Source organism: Melopsittacus undulatus, chromosome 12 (genome assembly GCF_012275295.1).
Source record: "Melopsittacus undulatus isolate bMelUnd1 chromosome 12, bMelUnd1.mat.Z, whole genome shotgun sequence".
Taxonomy (NCBI): domain Eukaryota; kingdom Metazoa; phylum Chordata; class Aves; order Psittaciformes; family Psittaculidae; genus Melopsittacus; species Melopsittacus undulatus.
The window spans coordinates 3,456,102-3,481,668 of record NC_047538.1 but is presented as its reverse complement, the minus strand read 5'-3'; the positions used below and the strand labels follow the sequence as shown (position 1 = coordinate 3,481,668).

Genomic DNA, 25,567 nt, shown 5'->3' with positions numbered 1-25,567 from the left:
TAGTGGCCTGGCATCCTGGTACCCAGCACCATGGCACCCCAGCACCCTCAACTACGGCACCCAGTGCCCTGGTACAACAGCGCCATGGTAGGTCAGCACCCTGGCATCATGGCACTGTGGTACCCTAGTGCCCCAGGACCATGACACCTTGGCACCCTGGCACCCCAGCATCCTGCCATGCCAGAGTCGTGGTACCCCACCACCATGGCCCCAAGTACACCAGTGCCCTGACATCATAGCATCCCATTTCCCCAGCATCCCAGCACTATGGTACCCATCACCCTGGTACACCAGGGCCTTGGCATAGCAGCACCCTGGTACGCTTGGCACCCTGGAACACCAGCACCCTGACATCACACTGTCCCATTTACCCAGCACCTTGGCCCCCCTCAATGGTGCAGCCCCACAGGTGAGTGCTCAGTGGACACTTGGGATTGGGACCGTGCTGCAGCCCAGTATGGGGACACCACCGGTGACACCAAGCACTGAGCTGAGCTCCCTGCAGCTGGGGGACCCCCCAACCCTGAGTCACCCCAGGGTATGGATGGGGGACAGGGCCATAGGGAGGTCCCAGTGTGTTCTGACCCCATCAGCCCAGCCCAGTGTGGCACTCACATGGCAGCCGGCCCTGGGGCTGTCAGTGCAGATCGTGGTGTGATGGATGGAGAGGACACCCACCTGTTCGTATGCATCCATCATCCATCCATCCATCCATCCATCCATCCATTATCCATCTGTCCGTCCTTCCATCCATCCACCCACCCATCAGTCCGTCTGTCCATCCATCCATCCATGCATCCATCCATCCATTCTCCATCCATCCATTCATCCATCATCCATCTGTCCATCCTTCCATCCATCCATCATCCATTCATCCATCCATCATGCATGCATGCATCCATCCATCCATCCATCCATCCATCCATGCATCCATCCATCCATCCATCTGCCCATCCACCCACCCGTGTATGTGTCTGGGATGTGTCCACAGCCATCCATCTGTCCAGCGCATGTCCATCTGTTCATCCATCCCTCTGTTCTGTCCCTGTACCCTTCAGGACCTCCATCCATCCCTCCATCCACCCATCTGTCCGTCCATCCACCCATCCATACCTCCATCCCTCCATCCCTCCATCCCTCCATCAATCCACCCATCCCTCCATTCAACCATCCATCCATCCATCCATCCATCCCTCCATCCATCCATCCCTCCACCCACACATCCATCCCTCCATCCACCCACCCATCCATCCATCCTTCCACCCATCCACATATCCATCCATCCATCCATCCCTCCATCCATCCACCCATCCATCCCTCCATCCACCCACCCATCCATCCATCCTTCCACCCATCCACATATCCATCCATCCATCCATCCCTCCATCCACATATCCACCCATCCATCCTTCCACCCATCCACATATCCATCCATCCATCCATCCCTCCATCCACATATCCACCCATCCATCCTTCCACCCATCCACATATCCGTCCATCCATCCATCCCTCCATCCATCCTTCCATCCATCCATCCATCCATCCACATATCCATCCATCCATCCATCCTTCCATCCATCCATCCATCCATCCATCCCTCCATCCATCCACACATCCATCCATCCTTCCATCCATCCATCCATCCATCCACATATCCACCCATCCATCCTTCCACCCATCCACATATCCATCCATCCATCCATCCCTCCATCCATCCATCCATCCATCCATCCATCCATCCACACATCCATCCATCCATCCATCCATCCATCCATCCACACATCCATCCATCCCTCCACCCATCCGTCCATCCACCCATGCATCCCTCCATCATCCATCCCTCCCTCCCTCCCTTTGTCCCTTCTTTCTCCAGCCCCTCCAGCCCCTCATCTTCTCCTCCACACCTGCATCGCCCCCGGCCCCACCTAGTCACTGTTCTGGCCCCAGAGCTTCAGGAATGGAGTCCCCGTTGGGCAGGGCTGAACCCGTCCTGCATCCAGCACCCTCCTGCCCCCATCCTGCACCCAGCACCCATCCTGCACCCATCCTGCACCCAGCACCCTCCTGCCCCCATCCTGCACCCAGCACCCTCCTGCCCCCATCCTGCACCCAGCACCCATCCTGCACCCATCCTGCACCCAGCACCCTCCTGCCCCCATCCTGCACCCAGCACCCATGCGCCCGTCCTGCACCCAGCACCCTCCTGCCCCCATCCTGCACACATCCTGCACCCAGCACCCATGCGCCCGTCCTGCACCCAGCACCCTCCTGCCCCCATCCTGCACACATCCTGCACCCAGCACCCGGCCATGCACCCAGCACCCATCCATGCACCCATTCTGCACCCATCTTGCACCCAGCACCCAGCCATGCACCCATCCTGCACCCATCCTGCACGCAGCACCCTCCTGTACCCATCCTGCACCCAGCACTCAGCCATTGCACCCATCCTGCACCCATCCTGCACCCAGCACCTATCCATGCACCCATCCTGCACCCATCCATGCACCCATCCTGCACCCGTCCTGCACGCAGCACCTATCCATACACCTATCCATGCACCCATCCTGCACCCATTCTCCACCCAGCATCCATCCATGCACCCATCCTGCACCCATCCTGCACCCAGCACCTATCCATGCACCCATCCTGCACCCATCCATGCACCCATCCTGCACCCGTCCTGCACGCAGCACCTATCCATACACCTATCCATGCACACATCCTGCACCCATTCTCCACCCAGCATCCATCCATGCACCCATCCTGCACCCAGCACCTATCCATGCACCCGGCACCCATCCATGCACCCTCCTGCACCCATCCTCCATCCATGCACCCATCCTGCACCCATCCTGCACTCAGAATCTTCCTGCACCCATCCATGCACCCGTCCTGCACCCAGCACCCTCCTGCAGCCATCATGCACCCGTCCAGCACCCATCCTGCACCCCCCTGTACCTCCCATGACCCCTATAACCCCCTGTACCCGCTATACCCCCCCCACTGCCCCACGTGCTCCCCCGCCGCAGTTCCTGGCTCTGCCCCAAGGTGTCCCCACGCACCCCACATTCCCGAGGGACATCCCCAGCGGTGTCCCCGTTCCCAGGGGTGTCCCCATGGCATCCCCACGCACGCGCACAGGGGTGTCCCATTGGTGTCCCATTGGTGTCCCCATTCACCCCCCGTGTCCCTGCGCAGGCTCCCGGGGTGTCCCCCCCCCATGTCCCGGTGGGAGCTCCCATCGGTGTCCCCATGCCCCACTAGGAGCCCCCAGGGGTGTCCTCACACACCCCATATCCCCATGGAAGCCAACGGGGGTGTCCCCAACCCCCCCCCCGTGTCCCCACGTGACTTCCCAAACTTCCCCCTTATCCCCGTGTCCCTTTAAAACTTCCCAGGGGTTTCCCCCCCCCCTTCCCTCCTCCCCTTTCTTACCCCCCCCCCCCCTTTGCGCGCTCCCGTTGTGCCCCGCCCCGCACTGGGGGGGGGGTGGGGGGTGGAGGGGGTCAGCCCGGGTGGGAGGGGCGGCCCCGGGGCGGCGGCGGCGCGCACGGAGCGGGACGGAGCGGGACGGGCCCGGCCGCAGCGATGGGGCCGCGGGTGCGGACGGTGCTGGGCGCGCTCCTGGCGCTGTGCGCGCTCCCGAGGGTGAGTGCGGGGCGAGGGGGGGATGGGGTTGGGGTTGGGGTCCCCCCAGTGACGTTCGCGTCCGTGTCCCCCCCTTCCCTTGGGCATTGAGTTCGCTCTCTCCCCCCCCCCCCTCCTCCGGAGGTCGCTTTCGCATCCCAGAGTTGGGGTCCCCCCCCCTTGGATTGGGGGTACCGGGGGTTGGGGTCCATTGAGGGACTTGGGGTCCCGCACGGGGTCCTAAAGGAGTTGGACCCCCCCACCCCCCCGTGGTGTTCGTGTCCCATTGTGGAGGGTGGGTGCCCCCCCCCCCACCGGAGTCATTTGGGGTTCGCGTGCCCCCCATAGAGTTCGTGTGCGCTCCCGCACTTGGGGTCCCCGTAGCGATTGGGTTACCCCCCCCGCAGTTGGGGTCCGTGGAGGAGTTAAGGGCCCCCCCGGAGGTCAGGTCCCGCTGTGAATTTCGGCCCCCTCCCACCCGCCGCTAATTGGGGTCCCCTGAGCAACTTGGGGGACCCCCCCGTAAGTTCGGGTCCCCTGAAGCGTTTGGGATCCCCTTAAAGTATCTGGGGAGGTTGCGCTGAGGCCAAAGGGAATTTGGGGATCCCCCTCCATCTGTACAGGAGACCGCGGGGTCCCCCCTTGCTCTGCTTCCCAAGGGAATTGGGGTGCCCCCCTCCCCCCCCCCCCCCCCGACCCTAGCCCGGCTCCCACCTGGAATCGGGGTCCCCCAGGGCACAAGATGCGGGGTCCGCAGCCCCGAAGGCATTGGGGGGTGTCCCCCCCCCCAGCACCAAGTTTTGGGGTCCCCATCCCCATGCTCTGACCCCTTGGGGTCCCCCGAACTGGGCAGGCCGGGGGGGGGGGGGGTGTCCCCCGGGGGCACACGAGGTCACAGGGCCCTGCCCCTCCCGGGGTGGGGGGGTCCCCTCTGCCCCCCTCGCTTTGTGTGGGGGGGTCATATAGGGATGCGCTGTGTTTTTGGGGTGCTGCCCCCCCCCCCCTCCCGTCCTGCCCCCCCATCACCCCCCCCCGCCCCGTCTATATTTAAAGGTGACGGGTGGCGCTGGCCACCCTAAAAATAACCCACCCAAAATACCCCCCCCCGGTGGGGGGGGCACGTCTGGGGGTGCCCCTGGGGATGGTGGGGTCCACAGTGGGGAGGGGGGGGGTGTCAGTGACACCTCGGGGTGCCCCCTTTGGGGGTGCAGGGTGGGTTTGCGTTGTGGGTCTGCGCACCCCCTATTTGATGGGGGGCCCTAAAATGTGGAGGGGGGGGTGATGGTGATGTGTGCGGGGGTGATGGCGATGTGGGGGGGCCCCCATGGCGGGGGGGGGGGGCGGTTTGGGGCTGGTTCAGTGCCCGGCGCTGGGAACAGAGGGGGCCTTGTGCTGGGGCCATGCTGGCAGCGCTGCCCCCCCCCTCGCTATGGGGCCCGCACCCACGTCCCAAGGGGGGGGTGATGCGGACAAAGAAGGGGGGGTCCCCTCATTTACCCCCCCCCCCCCAGCCCCATTCCTCTATGGGACGGGGGGGTTGGGGACACCCTGATGCGCTGGCACCCCCCCCATAACCCCACCCGGGGCGCGGTGCTGAGGAATGTGCCCCCCCCGGGATAATACCAGTGTTGGGGGGGGAAAGGGGGGTCCCCACTCTTCTTATGGGGGGGGACCCCCCCCTCCCTAAGGGCTGCGAAGGGTTAATGTCGTTGGGGGGGCGCGGGTGCGGCTGGAATGTGCGATAAGATCATCAGCCCTGGGGGGGGGGAAGGGGGGATGGGGGTGTTGTGCCCTTCCCCCCCCCATTGGGGATACTTTGGGGTGTCCCCCCCCCCAACCTGTGTGTCCCCCCCAATCCCACGTGGCTCCATTCTCCCCCATCGCCAAAGATGGCCCGGGTCGGGAGGAGGAGGAGGGATGGGGGGGGGGGGGAGGAAGGGCAAGGGGGGGGTGCAGCTCCGGGTCCCTTCGGCTCGGCCCGGGGCGTTCCCGGCCCCCCCCCCCCCCCCCCCATCCCAACCGCCCGAGCGGCTCTTTCGGGATAAATTAGGCAATGCCAGCGGCGAGGAATGCGGCGGGGGGGGGAGGGGGGGGAAGGAAGTTTTGGGGCCCCCCCCGGGAGCCGCTTTGACCTCGCAGCTGTTTCACCCCCAAACCTCTGGGGGCTGTGGGGGGTGAAGCAGCTGTGACCCCCCCCACTTCCCCCGGGAGCAGCATCCCACCATCTGTGCTGGCACCGAACCCCCCATCCCGAGCATGGGGGGGGGGGTGGTCCCGGGGGGGGTGGGGAAAGGGGGATTTTGGGGGGAACCACCTTTTCCATGCGACCTTGGGGGAACAATAAGGCTGGAGGGGGGGCGGCTATTAATAACCCCCCCCGGGTATTATTCCTGGTGTGCGTCACCTCCTCTTCCTCGGCCGGATGAAGTAATGGGGGGAGCGGCCAGACTGGGGGGGGAGCACAGTTTTGGGGGGGGAATGTCCGGATTTGGGGTGGAATGTCCGGATTTTTGGGGGTTATGTCAAGATTTGAAGTGAAATGTTCAGATTTGGGGGGTTATGTCCCGATTTGGGGTGAAATGTCCGGATTTGGGGGTGGAATGTCCGGATTTGGGTGAAATGTCCACGTTTCGGGGGTTATGTCCAGAACTGGGGTGGAATGTCCTGATTTGAAGTGAAATGTGCAGATTTAGGGTGAAACGTCCAGATTTGGAGTGAAATGTCCAGATTTGAAGTGAAATGTCCAGATTTGGAGTCAAATGTCCAGATTTAGTGTGAAATGTCCAGATTTGAAGTGGAATGTCCAGATTTGGGATAGAAGGTGCAGATTTGGGGTGAAATGTGCAGATTTGGAGTGAAATGAGCAGATTTGGGGTGGAATGTCCAAATTTGGCGTGCAAGGTGTGTATTTTGGCTGCAATGTTCAGATTTGGGCTGAAATGTGCAGATTAGGTGTGCATGGTGTGTATTTGGGGTGCACGGTGTGTATCTGGGATACAAGGTGTGTATCTGTGGTGCACAGTGTGTATCTGGGGTACAAGCTGTGTATTGGGATACAAGGTCTGTATCATTCGGGGTGCATGGTGTGTATTGGGGTAGAAGCTGTGTATTATCGGGTACAAGGTGTGTATCTGGGGTACAAGCTATGTATTTGAGGTACAAGCTGTGTATCCGGGGTACACGGTGTGTATTGGGGTGCACGGTGTGTATCTGGGGTACAAGGTGTGTATTGGGGTGCACGGTGTGTATCTGGGGCACAAGGTGTGTATTGGGGTACACGGTGTGTATTGGGGTACAAACTGTGTCTCTGGGGTACATGGTGTGTATTGGGGTGCACGGTCTGTATCTGGGGTACAAGCTGTGTATTGGGGTGCCCAGTGTGTATCTGGGGTTCACGGTCTGTATTGGGGTACAAGGTGTGTATGTGGGTTACAAGCTGTTTACTCGGGGTGCACAGTGTGTATCTGGGGTGCAAGCTGTGTATGGGGGTACAAGCTGTGTATTAGGGTGCACGGTGTGTATCATCTGCGGTGCCCGCTGTGTCTCTGGGGTACACGGTGTGTATTGGGGTTCACGGTGTGTACTGGGGTGCACGGTGTGTATCACCAGGGTGCCCGCTGTGTCTCTGGGGTACACGGTGTGTATTATCTGGGGTACACGGTCTGTATTGGGGTTCACGGTGTGTACTGGGGTGCACGGTGTGTATCACCAGGGTGCCCGCTGTGTCTCTGGGGTTCACGGTGTGTATTGGGGTTCACGGTGTGTACTGGGGTGCACGGTGTGTATCACCAGCGTGCCCGCTGTGTCTCTGGGGTTCACGGTGTGTATTGGGGTTCACGGTGTGTATTATCTGGGGTGCAAGGTGTGTATCTGGGGTGCAAGGTGTGTATTGGGGTACACGGTCTGTATCATCCGGGGTGTCCGCTGTGTCTCTGGGGTACATGGTGTGTATTATCTGGGGTGCACGGTGTGTATTGGGGTACACGGTGTGTATTATCTGGGGTGCAAGGTGTGTATCTGGGGTGCAAGGTGTGTATTGGGGTACACGGTCTGTATCATCCGGGGTGTCCGCTGTGTCTCTGGGGTACATGGTGTGTATTATCTGGGGTGCACAGTGTGTATTGGGATACACGGTCTGTATCACCAGGGTTCCCGCTGTGTCTCTGGGCTGTGCCCCCCCCGGGGCTCACGCCGCTGTGCGCGGGGTCCCCTCCATGCCCGGGTCTCCCCCCCCCGCCGGCCCCGCCCGCGCTCCCCCGGGTGCGGGGCAGGATCTGGGCCGGGAGTGGAAAATGTGAGCGGCGGCGGCGGCGTCCGGTGGGGGGGGGAGGGGGTGTCCGGTGCGGGTGCGTCCGGTAACGGGAGCTGCGAGTCTGCGGGTGTGAGAGTGAGGGTGAGAGTGAGAGAGTGAGAGTGTGAGTGTGTGTGTGAGAGGGTGTGAGTGAGTGTGAGTGTGAATGAGTGAGGGTGAGTGAGAACGTGTGTGATTGTGAGTATGAGTGTGAATGAGTGTGAGTGTGTGTGTGTGAGTGTGAATGAGAGTGTGTATGTGAGTGTGTGAATGAGTGTGAGTGTGAGTGTGAATGAGTGAGAGTGTGTGTGTGAGTGTGTGAATGTGAGTGTGAGTGTGAATGAGTGAGAGTGAGAGTGTGTGTGTGAGTGTGAATGAGTGTGTATGTCTGATTGTGAGTGTCTGAATGAAAGTGAGAGTGAGTGTGTGAATGAGTGAGTGTGAGAGTGTGTGAGAGTATGACTGCAAGTGTGTGTGAACGAGTGAGTGTGAGTGTGTGAGAGTGAAAGTGAGTGTCTGGTTGTGAGTGTGAGTGTGTGAGTGTCAGGATGGGGCTGAGCACGGACACAGTGCATATGTGGGTGGATGATGCTGAGCACCCACACACTTGATGCATGTGTGGGGTCCATGGCTGAGCACCCACGGTGCATGAATGGGGGGGTGATGGCAGAGCACCCATGTACTCAGTGCATGGGGGGGGGGGGAAACAGCAGCTGAGCACCCACACACTCAGTGCACATGTGCAGGGCAGCAGCCAAGCACCCACCTACTCAGTGCATGCGTGGGCTCCTCCGTGACTCAGTTTCCCCCTTTGCCCCCCCCCGAGCATCCAGGGCTGGCCCCCATTGACCCCCCCTTCCCTGAGCCAGCCCCCCTTGGGCTGCGGGTTCCTCTCATGTCCCCCTCGTGTCCCCCCTGTATCCCCCTCCCCGTCCCCCCCCATCCCCATTCCCCCCCCCAAGCGCCACATTAATCCCCAGGCACTTGTTTGCTCAGAAAGTGCTGCCCCGACGGATTCCTGACCACGGCACAGGGGCACTGCCGGGGATGCACACGCGTGTGCGCAGGCGTGGGGCGATGGGGATGCACATGCATGTGGGGCAATGGGGGCTGCACACGCGTGTGTGCAGGCGTGGGGTGATGTGTGATGTACACACATGTGTGCAGGTGTGGGGCAATGTGTGATGTACACACATGTGGGGTGATGTGCGATGCACACGCGTGTGCGCAGGCGTGGGGCAATGGGGGTGCACATACATGTGGGGCCATGGGTGATGCACACACGTGTGCGCAGGCATGGGGTGATGTGTGATGTACACATGTGGGGCAATGGGGGCTGCACACGCGTGTGTGCAGGCGTGGGGTGATGTGTGATGCACACACATGTGCGCAGTCACGGTGTGCACACATTTGGTGGTGCCAGCGCATGTGTGTGGTCATGGTGTGCACACACACACACGTGTCTGGTGGTGCAAACATATGTGTGCGGCCACGTGTTGGTTTGCACATGGATTCCCATATGGGTGCACACGTGTAGCAGTGCGAATTCATGCGCACAAGCACAGCAGTGAGCACCCACAGCCCTGTGGCTGTGCACGCACATAATGCAAATGTGTGTGTGTAGCGTGTGTCAGTGTGCACACACATCCCTGTATTACACATGTAGGTAGCGGTACATGTGCATAACATGTGTCCGTGTGCACACACATCCCTGTGTTACAACACATGGATAGTGGTACATGTGCATAGCGTGTGTCAGTGTGCACCCCATGTGCATGCACACGTGTGTACCGGTGCCATGCACAGGCACCCACCAGTGCTGTTGTGTGTCCCCAGGGCAGCCAGGGCCTGGCCGAGAGCTCCTTCCCCGAGGACACGGTATCTGACCGCGTCGGGGGCACGCGGGGACACCGCTTCTACCGGCACCTCTCCGATGACGAGGACCTGGTGGCATCCGGTGGTAAGAGGGGACCAGAGGTGACACTGGGGTGGTGGCACCGCGGGTGCTGAGTGCTTTGTGGCCATTGCACCAGGGACCTGGTGGTGTCCGGTGGTAAGGGGGCAGTGGGTGAGTGGATGGCACCATGGGTGGGTGCCACCATGGTTCAGTGTCACCATAGGTGGGTGCATTGTGGGTGGGTGCCCCTCACTCTGTCCCCATGCCAATGGCACCAGGGACTTGGTGGCATTTCGTGCCATCAGGTGGGTGGGTATCACCATGGATCGGTGCCACCATGGGTACCATTGCAGATGGCACTGGGGTGGCACCCATGGTAAGGTGCCAGTGGGTGGGTGTCACCCTGTCTGGGTGTCCCTATCAGTGGGTGTCACCCCGGTTGGTGTCACCCTGTCTGGGTGTCCCTGTCGGTGTGTATCACCCCGGTTGGTGTCACTGTGCCTTGGTGTCACCCTGGTGCCACCCTTGCTGTCCCCATGGCAGATGGCAGCGGGGAGGACGGCAGCGGCGCCCCATGGCCGAGCGCTACCCACGTGCCCAGCTTGGGGCTGGCACCCACCGGTAAGGGGGCACCGAGGGGTGGCTCCTGTCCCCCACCCGTCACCGCCTGTCACCGCACTCAAGCTCTGTCTCCATCCTCCTCTTCCTCTTCTTCTTCTTCCTCTTCCTCCTCCTCCTCCTTGGGCAGCGCCCGGGCCCCCCCCCGTGCCCGCGGGGATGGTGGTGGCCGAGGACGAGCCCCCACTGAGTAAGTGACACCTTGGGGGACCCCCCTGCTGTACCCCAAAGTGTATCCCCTGTGTTCTGTGGGGGGGGTGTAAATATGGGGGTCACAGCTGGATAGGGGGGAGTCACAACTGGATGGATGGGGTCACAATCTGGATATGGAGGGGCACAGCCTCGATATGGGGGAGTCACAGCTGGATATAAGGGTGGTCATAGCTTGACATGGGGGGTCACAGCCTGGATATGGGGGGTCATAGCTGGATATAGGGGAGTCACAGCTGGATATGGGGGTCACAGCTGGATATGGGGGATCATGGATGGATATGGGGATTACAGCTGCACATGTGGGAGTCACAACTGGATATGGAGATTACAGCCAGATATGAGGGAGTCACAGCTGGATATGGAGGACTTACAGCTGGATATCGGGTGGTCACAGCTGTATGGTGTCACAGGGGGGGTATTTTTGGGGGTGCAGGTGCCTGTTCCTGACCCCCCCCCCTCCACTTCTCCTCCCCCCCAGTTTATTTCCGGGCACTGGTGAACTTCACCCGCAGCATTGACTACAGTCAGCGGCTGGAGGACCCCGACTCCGAGGAGTTCCGGGAGATCTCAGAGGCTGTGGTGGATGCGGTGAGTGTGGGGTGCTGGGGGGGGGGGGGGGGGCACCCATAGGAGCACCCATAGGAGCACCCTGACCCCCCCATGTTCTGCTCCCCCCTCAGCTGGAGTCAGAGTATTACAAGGTGCCCGGGGAGCAAATGGTCAGCGTGGTGTTCATCAAGTGAGATGGGGGGGTCCGGGGGGGGCACAGAGGGGATTGGGGGAGGTTGGGGGGCAAGGGAGGACTGGGGAGGTTTGGGGGTGCAGGGGGAATTGGGGAAATGGGGAGGATTGGGGGGACTATGGGGAGGTTTTGGGGTGTGGGGGGGATTTGGGTCAAGAGGGGATGGAGAGGTTTGGGGGTGCAGGGGGTATTATGGGGATGGGGAGGTTTAGAGGGGGTTATGGAGGAGTTTTGGGGTGCAGTGGGGGTTGGGATGCTGAGTGGGGCTGCAGGAGGATGGGGGGGCAGAGAGGTTTTGGGGGGGGTTGTGTTGCTGGGGTGATGGGGAGGTCTTGGGGATGCTGTGGGGGTTGTGTGGGTGATGGGGGGGTTATGGGGGGCTGGTTTATGGGTTCAGGGCAGGTTTTGGGGTGCTGACCCCCCCTTTACCCCCCTAGGGAGCTGGAGGGCGACGTGTTCGTGGAGCTGGACGTGGGCTCGGAGGGGAACGGGGACGAGCAGCAGCTTGGGGGGGTCCTAAGGGACCTCCTGGCTGGGGGCTCCATTGCCTCCTATGTCACCTCCCCACATGGATTCCAGTTCCGGCGCCTGGGGGCCGGTCAGTGCCGGGGGGGGGTTTGTGGGGCTCAGACCCCCCCATATCAACCCATGTGGGGGCTGTTGGGGTTCACCCTGACCATGTACCCCCCTCTGGCAGTGACCCCCCACCCTCGGCCCTGCACCCCCATGGAGTTCACGTGCGGCAGTGGTGACTGCGTCCCCAGTGAGTACCGGTGCGACCGGAGGCACGACTGCCGCGATGGCTCCGATGAGCTCAGCTGCGGTGAGACTGGGACTCAGCACCCATAGGCCCCCCCGTGCCCCATAGACCTGCTGCACCCCAGAGCCTCGACACCCATTCCCCCCCAGAACCCCTCTTATTACCCTCCCTAAACCCCATAATCCCTCCAGTGCATCCTTATTTCCCTTTATAACCCCCCAGCACCCCCATATCCCACATGACCCCCCCATTTCTCCTCCTGCAATCCGATTTTCCCCTATCCCACATAACCCTTTGCCCTGCACCCCCATTTACCCCTATAGCCCTCCCATTTCTCCCATAATCTCCCATAACCCCACCTCACCTCTATTTCTCCCCATACCCCCCCAGTGCATCCCATTTCCCCCCTATACCCCCATAACCCTTCATTTCCCCCATTCTCCCCCATTGCCCCCTGTTTCCCCCCTCACCCCCATAACCCCCATCCCTGCAGACCTCTCCACGCGGGTGCCCCCCACCACATCCCGCCCGGCTGCCACCACGCGCCCGCTGAGCACCACCACGGCCACCATCACCCTGCCACCGCGGCGCCCTGGCACCGTGCGGCCCCCCAGCACCCCCTGGCCCCACAAGGCACCGGTTGATGGGTGCCGGGCGGGTGAAGCCCCATGTGCCGATGGGCGCTGCATCCCCCGTGACTACGTGTGCGATGGAGAGGCCGACTGTGCCGACGGCAGCGATGAGGAGGCTTGCGGTGAGTCCATGGCACTGCCATAGGGAGGGTGCAGGGGCACCCATGGGTGCTGACCCCGTCCCCCATCACCCAGGCACCCCGTCCCCCTGCGAACCCAACGAGTTCAAGTGCCGCAACGGGCACTGCGCACTCAAGCTTTGGCGATGCGACGGCGAGAACGACTGTGGTGATGGCTCCGATGAGGCCGATTGCCGTGAGTGTGGATGGGTTGGTGGTACCGGGGGGTGTTGTGGTGGCGGCTGACACGTGTCACCGTCACCCTGCAGCCACCAAGGCGCCCGGCGCAGCGTGCGGACCAGCGGAGTTCCGGTGTGTGGCCAGCGGGACCTGCATCCGCGCCAGCTACCAGTGTGACCGAGAACCTGACTGCCCTGACCGCTCCGATGAGATCGGCTGCGGTGAGTGACACCGGAGGGGACACCATGGCTGGGGGAGGCATGGCTGTGAGCTCTGACAGGGCTGGGGTTGGGGATGCTGGGATGGGATGTGGTGTGGTGGCACTGGGATGGGGACATCGTGCCTGGGGACCCCATGCCATAGCACTGGGCTCGGGGCATCGCACTGAGAGAGCCTGTGCCATGGGGCCAGGTGTGGGAAGTAGTGATGGTGTCACAGGCAGGGCTGTGTCCCAGTGCAGTGTTGTGACGGGTGTTGCGGGCAGGGCCATGTCCCGGTGCAGGGTGATGATGGGTGTTGTGGGTTGTGATGGGTGTTGCAGGCAGGGCCATGTCCCAGTGCAGGGTGATGACGGTGTTGCGGATTGTGATGCTGTTGTGGGTTGTGATGGTGTCGTGGGCAGGGCCATGTGCAGGGTTGTGACAGTGTTGTGGGTTGTGATGGTGTTGTGAGCGGTGCCATGTCCCAGTGCAGGGTGGTGACAGTGTTGTGGGTTGTGATGGGTATCGTGGGCAGGGCCATGTCCCGGTGCAGGGTGGTGATGTGGTTGTGGGTTGTGACGGTGTTGCTGGTTGTGACGGTGTTGCTGGTTGTGACGGGTGTTGCGGGCTGTGACGGTGTTGCTGTTTGTGACGGTGTTGCTGGTTGTGACGGGTGTTGCTGGTTGTGACGGTGTTATTGGTTGTGACGGGTGTCATGGGTTGTGACGGGTGTTGCTGGTTGTGACGGTGTTGCTGGTTGTGACGGGTGTTGCTGGTTGTGACGGGTGTCGCGGGCAGTGCCCCCGCAGGTGGTGTCGCTGCCGCGGGACGCGGTGCTGGCCGTGCCGGGTCAGACTGTCACCTTCACGTGCGCGGCCACCGGTGTCCCCACACCCATCGTCACCTGGCGCCTCAACTGGGGACACCCCCCCAGCAGCCACAGGTGGGCGGGGCCTAAGGGCTGGTGGGCGGGGCAAGGGGGGGGCTTATCAATGGGGAGGGGGCGTGGCCTGCGGTGGGGGGGAGCCTGTGGGTATGGGGGTGAGGGGTGGGAGGGGGAGCGGGGCTTGTAGAGAGGCTTGTGGTGGTGGGAGGGGCTTTAGTGGGGGCGTGGTTTTGTGATGATGGGCGGGGCTTGGGGCGGTGCATCGGAAAGGGGCGGGGCTTAGAGTCAGTGGGGCTGCACTGTGGGCGTGGCCTGTGCTTAGGGGGGCTTGGGTGTGAGCAGGGGTGTGCTCAGGTGTTCCAGTGTGCCTGTGTGATGGGTGTACCAGGTTTACCGGTGTGCCCGTGTGCTGGGTGTACCAGGTGTACCAGGTGTACTGGTGTGCCCATGTGCTGGGTGTGCTGGGTGTATCAGATGTACCGGTGTCCCTGTGTGCTGGGTGTACCGGGTGTACTGATGTGCCCGTGTACTGGGTGCACTGCAAGTCCTGGTGTCCTGGGTTCCTGGTACCAGTCATGCAATGCAGGGTGTCAATCGTGAGCGAGGCCGGCCAGGGCACGTTGACCATTCGTGACGTGAAAGAATCTGACCAAGGTGCCTACACCTGTGAGGCCATCAACACCCTGGGCATGGTGTTCGGCATCCCCGACAGCATCCTCACCGTCACCCGCCCTGGTGAGCATCCCTCCTCCCTGTGCCATCCCCTCCACCATGCCGCTGTCACCATCACCCACTGTGTCCCCCCTTCTCTGCAGGGCCGTGCCCCGAGGGCCACTTCGAGGTGACAGGGACCTCCCGCTGCCTGCCCTGCTTCTGTTTTGGTGTCACCACCTCGTGCCGTGCCACCGCCCGGCACCGGCACCGCCTGCACCTGCGCTTCGACCGTGCTGGTGACTTCAAGGGTGAGCGATGGGGACAAGGGACGGGGGACAATGGGCACAGCAGGGGCTGAGCATCTCCTTGCAGGTGTCAATGTGACGGTGCCGGCGGCGCCGTCCGCACCGGTGCTCTCGGCCACCCAGCTCCATGTGGATGTGGGTTCTGAGGAATTCCAGCTCCTGGATCTGTCCCGACGCTTCCTGGCCCTCGATGCCTTCTGGGCACTGCCAGGCACCTTCCTTGGGGACAAGGTGATGCCAGGGTGGTGACGGGATGGGGATTGGTGACACTGTGGTGGGTTTGGTGCTGGGGATGCTGTTGTGGTGGCTGCTGACAGCCCGTGGTGCTGCAGGTGGATGCCTACGGAGGAGCGCTGAGCTATGGGGTGCGGTACCGGCTGGGACGCGGCCCCCCCGAGCCCACCACACACCCCGATGTGCTGCTGCGGGGCCATGGGCGGCAGCTGCGGGCACGCGATGGGGACACCCAGCCCGACGTCCTCAACCGGCGGCATGTGCCCTTCACCGAGGTGGGGGGACCGGCATGGGGGTGGGGGTGATGGTGGTGGAAGGGTGGGAGTATAGTGGCTGTGATGGTGGATGGGTAATGGTGATGCTGGTGCTGGGGGGTGGGTGATGGTGGCAGTGACTGTGTGGAGGATGCTGGTGATGGTGGGGGGTCAGTGATGGTAATGGTGATGATGGTGGAAGGGTGGTGGGTGCTGAGTGTTGCTGGTGATCATGGGTGAGCAACGGTAGTGGTGGGAGGTTGATGCTGGTGATGGTGGTGGTGAAAGGGTGATGGCCTGTGGGTGACGCCGGTGGTGATGGGTGTGTGATGGTGGTGGTGGAAGGGTGATGGTGGGAGCATGGTAGCAGTGCTGGTGGGCGGGTGGGCTGACAGTGGTGGTGATGGTGATGGTTGGGGTGATGGGTGGGTGATGGTGATGCTGGTAATGGTGATGGTGGAAGGGTGATGGGTGACAGGTGGGTGCTGGTGGTGTCAGGTGGGTAAAACCAGCGTCTCCATCACCGCGGGGTGACACCGGTGTCACCATCCCGGCAGGACCGCTGGGAGGATGAGGAGGGTGCCCCGGTGAGCCGGGAGCTGCTGCTGCTGGTGCTGCAGGACCTGGAGGGCATCTTCATCCGTGCCGTGTATGACGGGCGCATGGCCAGCGTGGGGCTCAGCGACGTGGCCATGGACATCACCAGCACCACCGACACCGGCCTGGGGCCAGCCGGACACGTCGAGGAGTGCAGGTGATGCTCACGGCGAGGCGCCGGGCTCGGGGCCACCACCAACCCCGACGGCACCGTCACACCACTGTGTCCCCAGGTGCCCCGTGGGCTACACGGGGCTGTCGTGCCAGCGCTGTGCCACCCGCTTCGAGCGGGTGACAAAGGGACCCTACTTGGGGACGTGCTCCGGCTGCGGCTGCCACGGCCACTCCAGCACCTGCGACCCTGTTTTTGGGCACTGCCTGGTAAGGAGTGCGGTGACAAGGGGATGGGGATGTGGTTTGGTGTCACCATCACCACCTCCCCTGTGCCACATGTGTGTGTGTGTCCCCAGAACTGCCAGCACAACACCGAGGGTCCCCAGTGCGAGAAGTGCAAACCTGGCTTCTTTGGTGATGCCACCAAGGGCACGGCCACCGCCTGTCACCCGTGTCCCTGTCCCTACACGGAGGCAGCTCGGAGGTGGGTGACAGCCTCCGGGGACACCCCAAATCCCCCCCTCCTTCCCATAGGATGTCACCACCCCCTGGTGTGTCCCTGTTGCTGTCACCATAGGTTTTCGGACTCGTGCTTCCTGGACACCGATGGACAAGCCACGTGTGATGCCTGCAAACCCGGTTACACCGGGCGCCGCTGTGAGAGGTGACAGGGTTGGGGGGTCCCTCAACACCCCCCTAATACCAGAGACACCCCCCCCCAACCCATCACCCCCATCCCCATAGGTGCGCCCCAGGCTACGAGGGAGACCCCATCCAGCCAGGTGGCAAATGCACCCCAATTGGTAAGTTGGGGGGTGAACCCCTGCCCTGTGGGTGCTCCCTCCCCCCCCATGGGTGCCTCCTAACCCTAACCCTAACCCTCACTGTCGCTGCCCATCGCAGGTCAGGAGCTCATCAAGTGCGATGCCCGCGGGGGCAAGGATGAGGATGGTGGCACGTGTCGGTGCAAGGTGAGGGCAGGGCGGTGATGGGGGCTCCCATTCCCCACTGCATCCAATGGGATCCCCAATAGCAGCCAGTGGGATCCCTGGGGTTCCCACTCTGATCCCCCATGGTACCCAGTCTGACCCTGGCTACAGCACCCAATCTGATCCCTGGGGTACCCGGTCTGATACACCCAGTCCAACCCCCCTATAGCATCCAGTCTTATTCCTGGGGTACCCAATCCCAACCCCCCCAGCACCCAGTCCAACCCCCAGGGGACCCAGTGTGACCCCAGCTATGGTACCAGTCCAGTCTCTGTGGTTCCCAGTTCAATCCCCCAGAGCACCCAGCCTGACCCCATTGTCACACCCAATCCACCTCCCCCCAGCACCCAGTCCCACCATTTCCCAGTTCCCCAAACTGGTCCAAGCCCCCCGATATCTCCCCCCCTGTAACCCCCATTCCCCATTGCCGCAGCCCAACGTGCGGGGCCGGCTCTGCGACTCCTGTGCTGCCGGCACGTTCCACCTGAGCGCGGCCAACGCCGAGGGCTGCCTGCCCTGCTTCTGCATGGGTGTCTCACGGCACTGCGCCAGCTCCGCCTGGAGCCGACACCAGGTACCACCATGGGCCATGCTGTGCCGTTAGGAATGCCATTTAGTGCCATTCCAAGCCCTGCTGGGCCATTGCATCCCATGTTGTGCCGTATCAAGCTATGCTGTACCTTGCTGCCGTACTGTATAGTACCAAATTGTGCCATGTTGTTCCAAATCATGCCATATAGTGTCTTGCTGTGTTGTGCTGTGCCATGCGCTGCTTCACTGCGTCATGCTGTGCCATGCCATGTTGTGCTGATATGGCATTGTCATGCATAGCTGTGCTGTGCCACGTTGTGTGGTGCCATGCAGTGCATTGCTATGTTATGCCATATAGCACCACGCTGTGCTGTGCCATGCATTGCCATTATGCCATACAGCGCCATGCTATGCAGTGCCATGCATTGCCATTATGCCATTTAGCGCCACACTGTGCCATGTCACACATTGCCATTATACCATATATTGTCGCACTGTGTCGTGCCATGCATTGCCATTATGCCATATAGTGCCACACTGTGCTATGCCATGCATTGCCATTATGCCATATAGCACTGCAGTGTGCCATGCCATGCATTGCCGTTATGCCATATAGTGCCACACTGTGCTATGCCATGCATTGCCATTATGCCATATAGCACTGCAGTGTGCCATGCCATGCATTGCCGTTATGCCATATAGTGCCACACTGTGCTATGCCATGCATTGCCATTATGCCATACAGCGCCGCACTGTGCCACGCCATGCGGTGCTATACCATGCTATGCCACGTCGCCCCATGCTGTGCCATTCCCACACTAAGCCCTTTCCCTGTCCCGCTCCAGGTTGCGCTCACCGCCGAGGACACGGCACCGCTGTCCCTGGCCACGGCAGCCGGGGCGCAGCCGGTGGGTGCCAGCGCCCGCTTCTCCTTGCCACGGGAGCTGCTCTTCGACACCTTCCATGCACTGCCCCGTGATGTCTACTACTGGGTGCTGCCCGCGCCCTTCGCCGGGGACAAGGTGCCGGTGCCAGTGGTGGTGCCAGGACACACAGTGGGTGCCCTCATTCCCAGCTGAGCCTCACATCCTCCCCCGTTTCAGGTGACATCGTACGGTGGTGAGCTGCGGTTCACGGTGATGCACCGCGCGCCGCCGGGGGCACCACCGCTGCCGCGCCAGCCCCACGTCCTGCTGCAGGGCAATGGCATCCTCCTGGAGCACTTCTCTGACACCAGCATCCCCTCTGGCGTCCCCACCACCATCATTGTGCCCATCCGCGAGGTGAGGGTTAGCCCCTGTGTCCCCTGAGCCTGCAATGGGGGGGACACTATGGTGACCGCCCCGGTTGTGCCGCAGCGCGCCTGGCGCAGGGCTGATGGGCGCGAGGCCACCCGGGAGCATCTGCTGATGGCTTTGGCTGATGTGGACCTCCTCATGATCCGGGCATCCTACGCGGAGCAGCCAGAGGAGAGCAGGTGCTGGGGACATGGGACATGGGGATACGGGGGCATGTGGATATAGGGATACAGGGACATGGAGTCATGGGGAGATGGGGGTATGGGGACACAAGGACACAGGGATATGGATGCATGGGTACATGGGGATATGGGAACACAGGGACATTGGGGTATGAGTACATGGGCATATGAGGATATGAGACAGGGACATGGGGATATGGGTACATGGAAACACAGGATTATGGGGAAAGGGGGACATGTGGCTATAGGGGCACAGGAACATGGTGACACAGTGACACAGGGACACATGGAAACAGGGACATGGTGACACAGAGACATGGTGACACAGGAACACAAGGACATGGGGACACAGTGACACAGTGACACAGGGACACAGTGACATAGTGACACAGAAACACAGTGACATGGTGACACAAGAACATGGGGACACAGGGACACAGGAACACAGGAACACAGTGACACAGGGACATGTTGACACAGGGACACAGGAACACAGGAACACAGTGACACAGGAACATGGTGACATGGTGACACAGTGACACATGGACACGGTGACCCGTGTGCAGGCCGGGCAATGGCACATCCCCTCTCCCCCCAGGCTGTCCGATGTCACCCTGGACGTGGCAGTGCCACATGCCACCGGCCGCCCGCCGGCGCTGGAGGTGGAGGATTGCACGTGCCCGGCTGGGTACCGGGGGGCCTCCTGCCAGGTGAGCCCCCCCCAGACATCCCCCCCCCCAGCACCGGGTACCCCCAGTGGCAGCCCCATCACCCCCCTCACCCCCATGTCCCCACCACAGGACTGTGACACCGGCTACACCCGCAGCAGCGCTGGGCTCTACCTGGGCACGTGTGAGCCCTGCCAGTGCCATGGCCATGCCACCGAGTGCCACCCTGAGACTGGTGTCTGCCAGGTGAGCTGGGGACACCGTGGGGACCCCCCCCAGCACCGCCATGGCTGTGCCAATGACACCCCCATCCCCACATCCTCCTCCACAGGGCTGCCGGGATCACACTGAAGGGCCCCAATGTGACAAGTGCCAACCCGGCTATTATGGTGATGCCACCCGTGGCACCACAGGCGACTGTCAGCCCTGTCCCTGCCATGGACCCCATGGGGAAAGCCAGTAGGTGCCACCCCCCATAGTCCCCATCATCCCTGGGGACACCAACGGGGTCTCAGCCATCCCTTTGGCCCTCCATAGGGTGACCAAGATCTGCTTTGAAGACACGGATGGGCAGCCCACCTGCAGCGCCTGCGCCCCCGGGCACAGCGGGCGCCAGTGCCAGAGGTACCAGGGGACCTTGGGGGGGTGATTTATGGGGTGTAACCCCCCCTCATTGCCTCTTATTGGTGACCCCCTGTAGGTGCTCACCGGGGTACGTGGGGGACCCGCTGCGGGGGGAGCCATGCCGAGGTGAGTGTCAAAGCGAAGGGGACATGGTGGTGGCACTGATGGGGGGGCATGTTAACCAATGCATGTGTGTTGTGTGTGTGTCCCCCCCAGAGCCAGGTGTCCCTGTGGGGCAGTGCCAATGTGACCCACGCGGCAGCACCGGCGAGGGCTGTGATGCCAATGGGCAGTGCCACTGCAAGGTGAGCCCAGTGCCCCCATCGCGCATCACCAAACCCTACCGGGGCGATGTCACCCTGACGTGTGTCCCCATCCCTGCACAGGCCAACGTGGAGGGACCCCACTGTGCATCCTGCCGGCCCCATCACTTCCACCTGAGCGCGGATGAGGCAGCCGGGTGCCTGCCCTGCTTCTGCATGGGCATTGTCCAGCACTGCGCCAGCACCGGCTATGCCCGCGGCACCGTGAGTGACCCCTTTGTGTCTGTGGTATCCATATGGTGTCCCTATGGCGTCCCTATATTATCCCTATGGTGTCCCTGTGTTATCCCTATTGTGTCCCTATGTTATCCCTACAGTATCTCTATGGTGTCCCTATGGTGTCCCTATGTTATCTCTATGGTGTCCCTATGTTATCCAGATGGTGTCCCTATGTTATCCCTATGGTGTCTCTATGGTGTCCCTATGTTATCCCTATGGTGTTCCTATGGTGTCCCTATGTTATCCCTATGGTGTCCCTATGGCTTCCCTGTGTTATCCCTATGGTGTACCCATTGTGTCCCCATGGTGTCCCCAGTGTCCCCACCCCCTTGCTCACCCGTTACCCCCATCCATAGGTGCAGACACGGTTCGGTGCTGGGGATGCTCAGGGCTTCGCGCTGGTGAACCGGCAGCGCAGCACCCGCGTGGGCTCCGGCTTCACGGTGCAGCCGGGGCCCCCCCAGCCCCACCTCAGCTACAGCCGCTTCGGGGACCTGCCCCCAGACTCCTACTACTGGCAGCTGCCGCATCCCTACCAAGGGGACAAGGTGATGGGGTCCCCCCCTCCTGCAGCCCCCCCCATCCCCTGCCTCCCCCCTTTTCCCTTTACACCTCTTTCCTTCCTCATCCCAGTCTCCTCATCACCTTCCCTACCCCCATCCCCATTCCAATCCCCTCCCTTTCCCTTTCCCTCTCCTTCTCTGTCTCTCTCTCCATCTCCTTCCTCTCCCTCTTCCTTTTCTTCTTCCTCTGCCTTCACTTTCCCCATTCCCATCCTGTCCTGCCCCTTCCCTTTCCTGTTCCCACCCTGTTCCCATCCACATCCCTATCCTGTCCTGCCTATTCCCAATCCCATCCCACCCCCATCCCCATCCCAATCCCCATTTCAATCCCATCCTGCCGCTTCCCATTCCCATCCCATCCTGTTCATATCCACATCCCTATCCTGACCTGCCCATTTGCAGTCCCATCTCATCCCCATCCCAATCCCCATTTCAATCCCGTCCTGCCCCTTCCCATTCCCATCCCAACCTGTTCCTATCCACATCCCTATCCTGACCTGCCTATCCCAAATCCCATCCCATCCCCATCCAACTCTGCCCCTTCCCATCCCAATCCTTTTCTCCATCCCAATCCTGATCCCATCCCACCATCTCCCCATAGGTGGGCTCCTACGGCGGGCGCCTCCGCTACACCCTCACCTACACACCAGGGGGGCAGGGAGCACCCCTGCCTGACGCCGACATCCAGATCACGGTATGGGGGGTACCCGGGTCAATGGGGCACCACCGGGTGACACCAGGACCCCCCTTAACCCCTTCTGTCCCCCCCTGTCCCCCTAGGGCAATGACATAACTCTGGTGGCCCATCAGCCGGACCTGCCCCCAGGCACCCCCCAGGCCTTCGAGATTGTATTCCGGGAGGTAGGAGGGGTCCCTGGTGTCCTGCAGAACCCCAATGTCCCCCCCGACACCCCCTGACATCCCCCTGCCTGCAGCAATACTGGCAGCGCCCGGATGGACAACCAGCGACACGGGAGCATCTCCTGATGGCTTTGGCCGACCTGGATGAGATCCTCATCCGAGCCACCTACTCCACCAGCACGGCCGCATCCGGCATCGCCGACGTCTCCATGGATGTGGCTGTGCCCCCCCAGCCTGGCCTCCCCCCGGCCCTCGAGGTGGAGGAATGCCGCTGCCCCCCTGGGTACCACGGGCTGTCCTGCCAGGTGAGCCCCTGCATCCCTCAGCATCCCCCTGCATCCCTCAGCATCTGCATCCCCACAACCCTTCCCAGGGGTGTTTTGGGGGTGTCATAACACTGAACCCCCCCCAAACCCCTTTTTCTTCCTCTCCCCACCAGGATTGTGCCCCCGGTTACACCCGCACCGGGGGAGGGCTGTACCTGGGGCACTGTGAGCTCTGTGAGTGCAATGGGCATTCCGAGAGCTGCCATCCCGAGAGCGGCGTCTGCTCCGTAAGGCTTCACATTGAGCACGGTTTTGGGGGGTCTGGGGGTGTCCTCCCAGCCCTGACCCCCCCACAATGTGTGTGTGTGTGTGTGTGACCCCCCCAGGGATGCCTGCACAACACAGCAGGGGACTTCTGTGACCAATGTGCCCCTGGGTTCTATGGGGATGCTACCGCCGGTACCCCTGAGGACTGCCAGCCCTGTGCCTGTCCCCTGCCGTACCCCGAGAACCAGTGAGTGCCGCTGCTGGGGGTACTGGGGTGCTGGGGGGGGTACACGGACATGTCCCCACCTTGTCTGTGTGACACCATCCAGGTTCTCCAGGACCTGTGAGAGTTTGGAGGGTGGTGGGTACCGCTGCACCGCCTGTGAGCCGGGGTACACCGGGCAGTACTGCGAGCGGTGAGCACCCGCACCCCAAACACGTCCGATAGACCCACCCCCAAAACACACCCCAAAACCCACCCTGATGGGGTCACCCTGTGTACCCACCCCCAAAACACACCCCCAAACCCACCCTGATGAGGTCACCCTGTGTACCCACCCCCAAAAACCCATCCCAATGGGGTCACCCCATGTACCCACCCTGATGGGCTCACCCCAATATACTCACCCCAATGTTCTCCTGCTGCACCCACCCCAATAGGCCCATCCTGATGTACTCACCCTGATATACACACCCCAAAATACTCACCCTTATGAGCTCACCCCAATCCATGCAACCTGAAGGACTCACCCCTATATACGCACCTCGACATACCCACCCCAAAGTGCTCACCTCAATATACTCACCCTGATGTAGTCACCACAATAGACCCACTCTGATATACCCATACCTATGAACTCACCCCAATATATGCCCCCCAATATCCCCGCTGAACCCACGCCAATATATGAACCATGATACACCCTCACCAATATACTCACCTCTATGAGTTCACCCTGATAAATGCACCCCAGTGTCCTCACCCCAATATATTCATCCGAATATATGAACCCCCATATACCCACCCTGACATACTCAGCCCAATAGACACATCTCAATAAGATCACCCCAATATTTGAACCCTGATATACCCACCCTGACCTACCCATCCCAGTATACTCACCCGAATACATGAACCCTGACATACCCAATATACACATCCCTATGAGCGCACCCCAATATATGCACCCTAATGCGCTGACATGGGCACCCCAATATACCCAACCCAGTAGAGTCACCCCAATACATGAACCCTGATATACTCAACCCAATATACTCAACCCAATATACCCAACCCAACAGAGTCACCCCAATACATGAACCCTGATATACTCACCCCAATATACCCAACCCCATAGAGCCACCCCTATACATAAACCCTGATATACTCACCCCAATATACCCAACCCAATAGACCCACCCCAATACATGAACCCTGGTACATTCACCCCAACGTATCCAACCCAATACATGAATCCTGTTACACTCACCCCAATATACCCACCCCAATACACTCACCCCCATACACCCCCCAACACACCCCTCCTGCCATTCCCACTACCTGCACCCCTCACCCCTCCTCCCCCCTTGTCCCCGCAGCTGTGCCCCCGGCTATGTGGGTGACCCATCGGTGCCGGGGCAGGGCTGTGTCCCGGTGGGCCCCCCGGTGCCGCTGGCCGTCCGTGTGCACCCCCCTCGCACCGCGGTGGCACAGGGCAGCGCCGTCACCCTGCGGTGCCAGGCCACCGGGGACCCCCCCTTCTACTACCACTGGGCACGGGAAGATGGGAGACCCCTGCCCGAGGGCGCCCAGAGCCGGCAGCAAGGTATGGGGTGGTGTTGGGGTGTCCCTAAGGCTATGGGGGGGGATGTGGGGTGTCATACATGTGTGTGTCCCCCCCCAAGGTGAGGAGCTGCACTTTGCCAGCATCCAGCCCTCCGAAGCCGGTGTCTACATCTGCTCCTGCCGTAACCTGCGGCACAGCAACGCCAGCCGCGCCGAGGTCATCGTCACCGGTGGGTCACGGTCACACAGGGGACCCCTGGGGGGAGGGGGGGGGGGGACCGGGGCTGAACTCTCCTGTCTTGGCACAGAGACCCCTGGCAAAGCCATCACCGTCACCGTGGAGGAGAAGCGGGTGCAGAGGGTGAAGCCTGGGGCTGATGTCACCTTCGTCTGCACTGCCAAGAGCAAGGTGAGCACTGGGACACCCCTGGGTGCCCATGGGGATGTGCAGGGTATGGGGACACCTCTGGGTGCCCATGGGGATGTGCAGGGCATGGGGACACCTCTGTGTGCGCATGGGGATGTGCAGGGCATGAGAACACCTCTGGGTGCCCATGGGGGTGTGCAGGGCATGGGGACACCCCTGTGTGCCCATGGGGGTGTGCAGGGCATGATAACACCCTTGGATGCCCATGGGGCTCTGCATTGGGACACCCCTGGGTGC

The 25,567-nt window shown here is 61.6% G+C and overlaps 1 protein-coding gene across 1 annotated transcript in view; it reads left to right on the top strand.

The window, feature by feature from the left end:
• Positions 1–3,548: 3,548 nt before the first annotated feature.
• The window catches only part of HSPG2 (heparan sulfate proteoglycan 2), a 42,676-nt gene continuing 20,657 nt past the window's right edge, over positions 3,549–25,567 (top strand). Inside the window, exons 1-42 of the mRNA XM_034068082.1 lie at positions 3,549–3,651; positions 9,758–9,881; positions 10,362–10,439; positions 11,128–11,237; positions 11,330–11,388; positions 11,829–11,989; positions 12,089–12,214; positions 12,645–12,905; positions 12,979–13,098; positions 13,172–13,303; positions 14,081–14,225; positions 14,755–14,903; positions 14,984–15,130; positions 15,195–15,358; positions 15,460–15,636; positions 16,173–16,369; positions 16,446–16,593; positions 16,683–16,810; positions 16,904–16,990; positions 17,071–17,129; positions 17,230–17,297; positions 17,749–17,889; positions 18,692–18,868; positions 18,950–19,129; positions 19,205–19,323; positions 19,925–20,036; positions 20,127–20,240; positions 20,326–20,453; positions 20,532–20,618; positions 20,695–20,744; positions 20,835–20,923; positions 21,005–21,145; positions 21,517–21,708; positions 22,325–22,417; positions 22,504–22,584; positions 22,659–22,889; positions 23,024–23,137; positions 23,237–23,364; positions 23,447–23,533; positions 24,717–24,943; positions 25,023–25,133; positions 25,212–25,312. Coding sequence (XP_033923973.1) covers positions 3,592–3,651; positions 9,758–9,881; positions 10,362–10,439; positions 11,128–11,237; positions 11,330–11,388; positions 11,829–11,989; positions 12,089–12,214; positions 12,645–12,905; positions 12,979–13,098; positions 13,172–13,303; positions 14,081–14,225; positions 14,755–14,903; positions 14,984–15,130; positions 15,195–15,358; positions 15,460–15,636; positions 16,173–16,369; positions 16,446–16,593; positions 16,683–16,810; positions 16,904–16,990; positions 17,071–17,129; positions 17,230–17,297; positions 17,749–17,889; positions 18,692–18,868; positions 18,950–19,129; positions 19,205–19,323; positions 19,925–20,036; positions 20,127–20,240; positions 20,326–20,453; positions 20,532–20,618; positions 20,695–20,744; positions 20,835–20,923; positions 21,005–21,145; positions 21,517–21,708; positions 22,325–22,417; positions 22,504–22,584; positions 22,659–22,889; positions 23,024–23,137; positions 23,237–23,364; positions 23,447–23,533; positions 24,717–24,943; positions 25,023–25,133; positions 25,212–25,312 — 5,403 coding nt within the window. The 5' untranslated portion in view covers positions 3,549–3,591. The remainder of the gene's footprint in view (positions 3,652–9,757; positions 9,882–10,361; positions 10,440–11,127; positions 11,238–11,329; positions 11,389–11,828; positions 11,990–12,088; positions 12,215–12,644; positions 12,906–12,978; positions 13,099–13,171; positions 13,304–14,080; positions 14,226–14,754; positions 14,904–14,983; positions 15,131–15,194; positions 15,359–15,459; positions 15,637–16,172; positions 16,370–16,445; positions 16,594–16,682; positions 16,811–16,903; positions 16,991–17,070; positions 17,130–17,229; positions 17,298–17,748; positions 17,890–18,691; positions 18,869–18,949; positions 19,130–19,204; positions 19,324–19,924; positions 20,037–20,126; positions 20,241–20,325; positions 20,454–20,531; positions 20,619–20,694; positions 20,745–20,834; positions 20,924–21,004; positions 21,146–21,516; positions 21,709–22,324; positions 22,418–22,503; positions 22,585–22,658; positions 22,890–23,023; positions 23,138–23,236; positions 23,365–23,446; positions 23,534–24,716; positions 24,944–25,022; positions 25,134–25,211; positions 25,313–25,567) is intronic.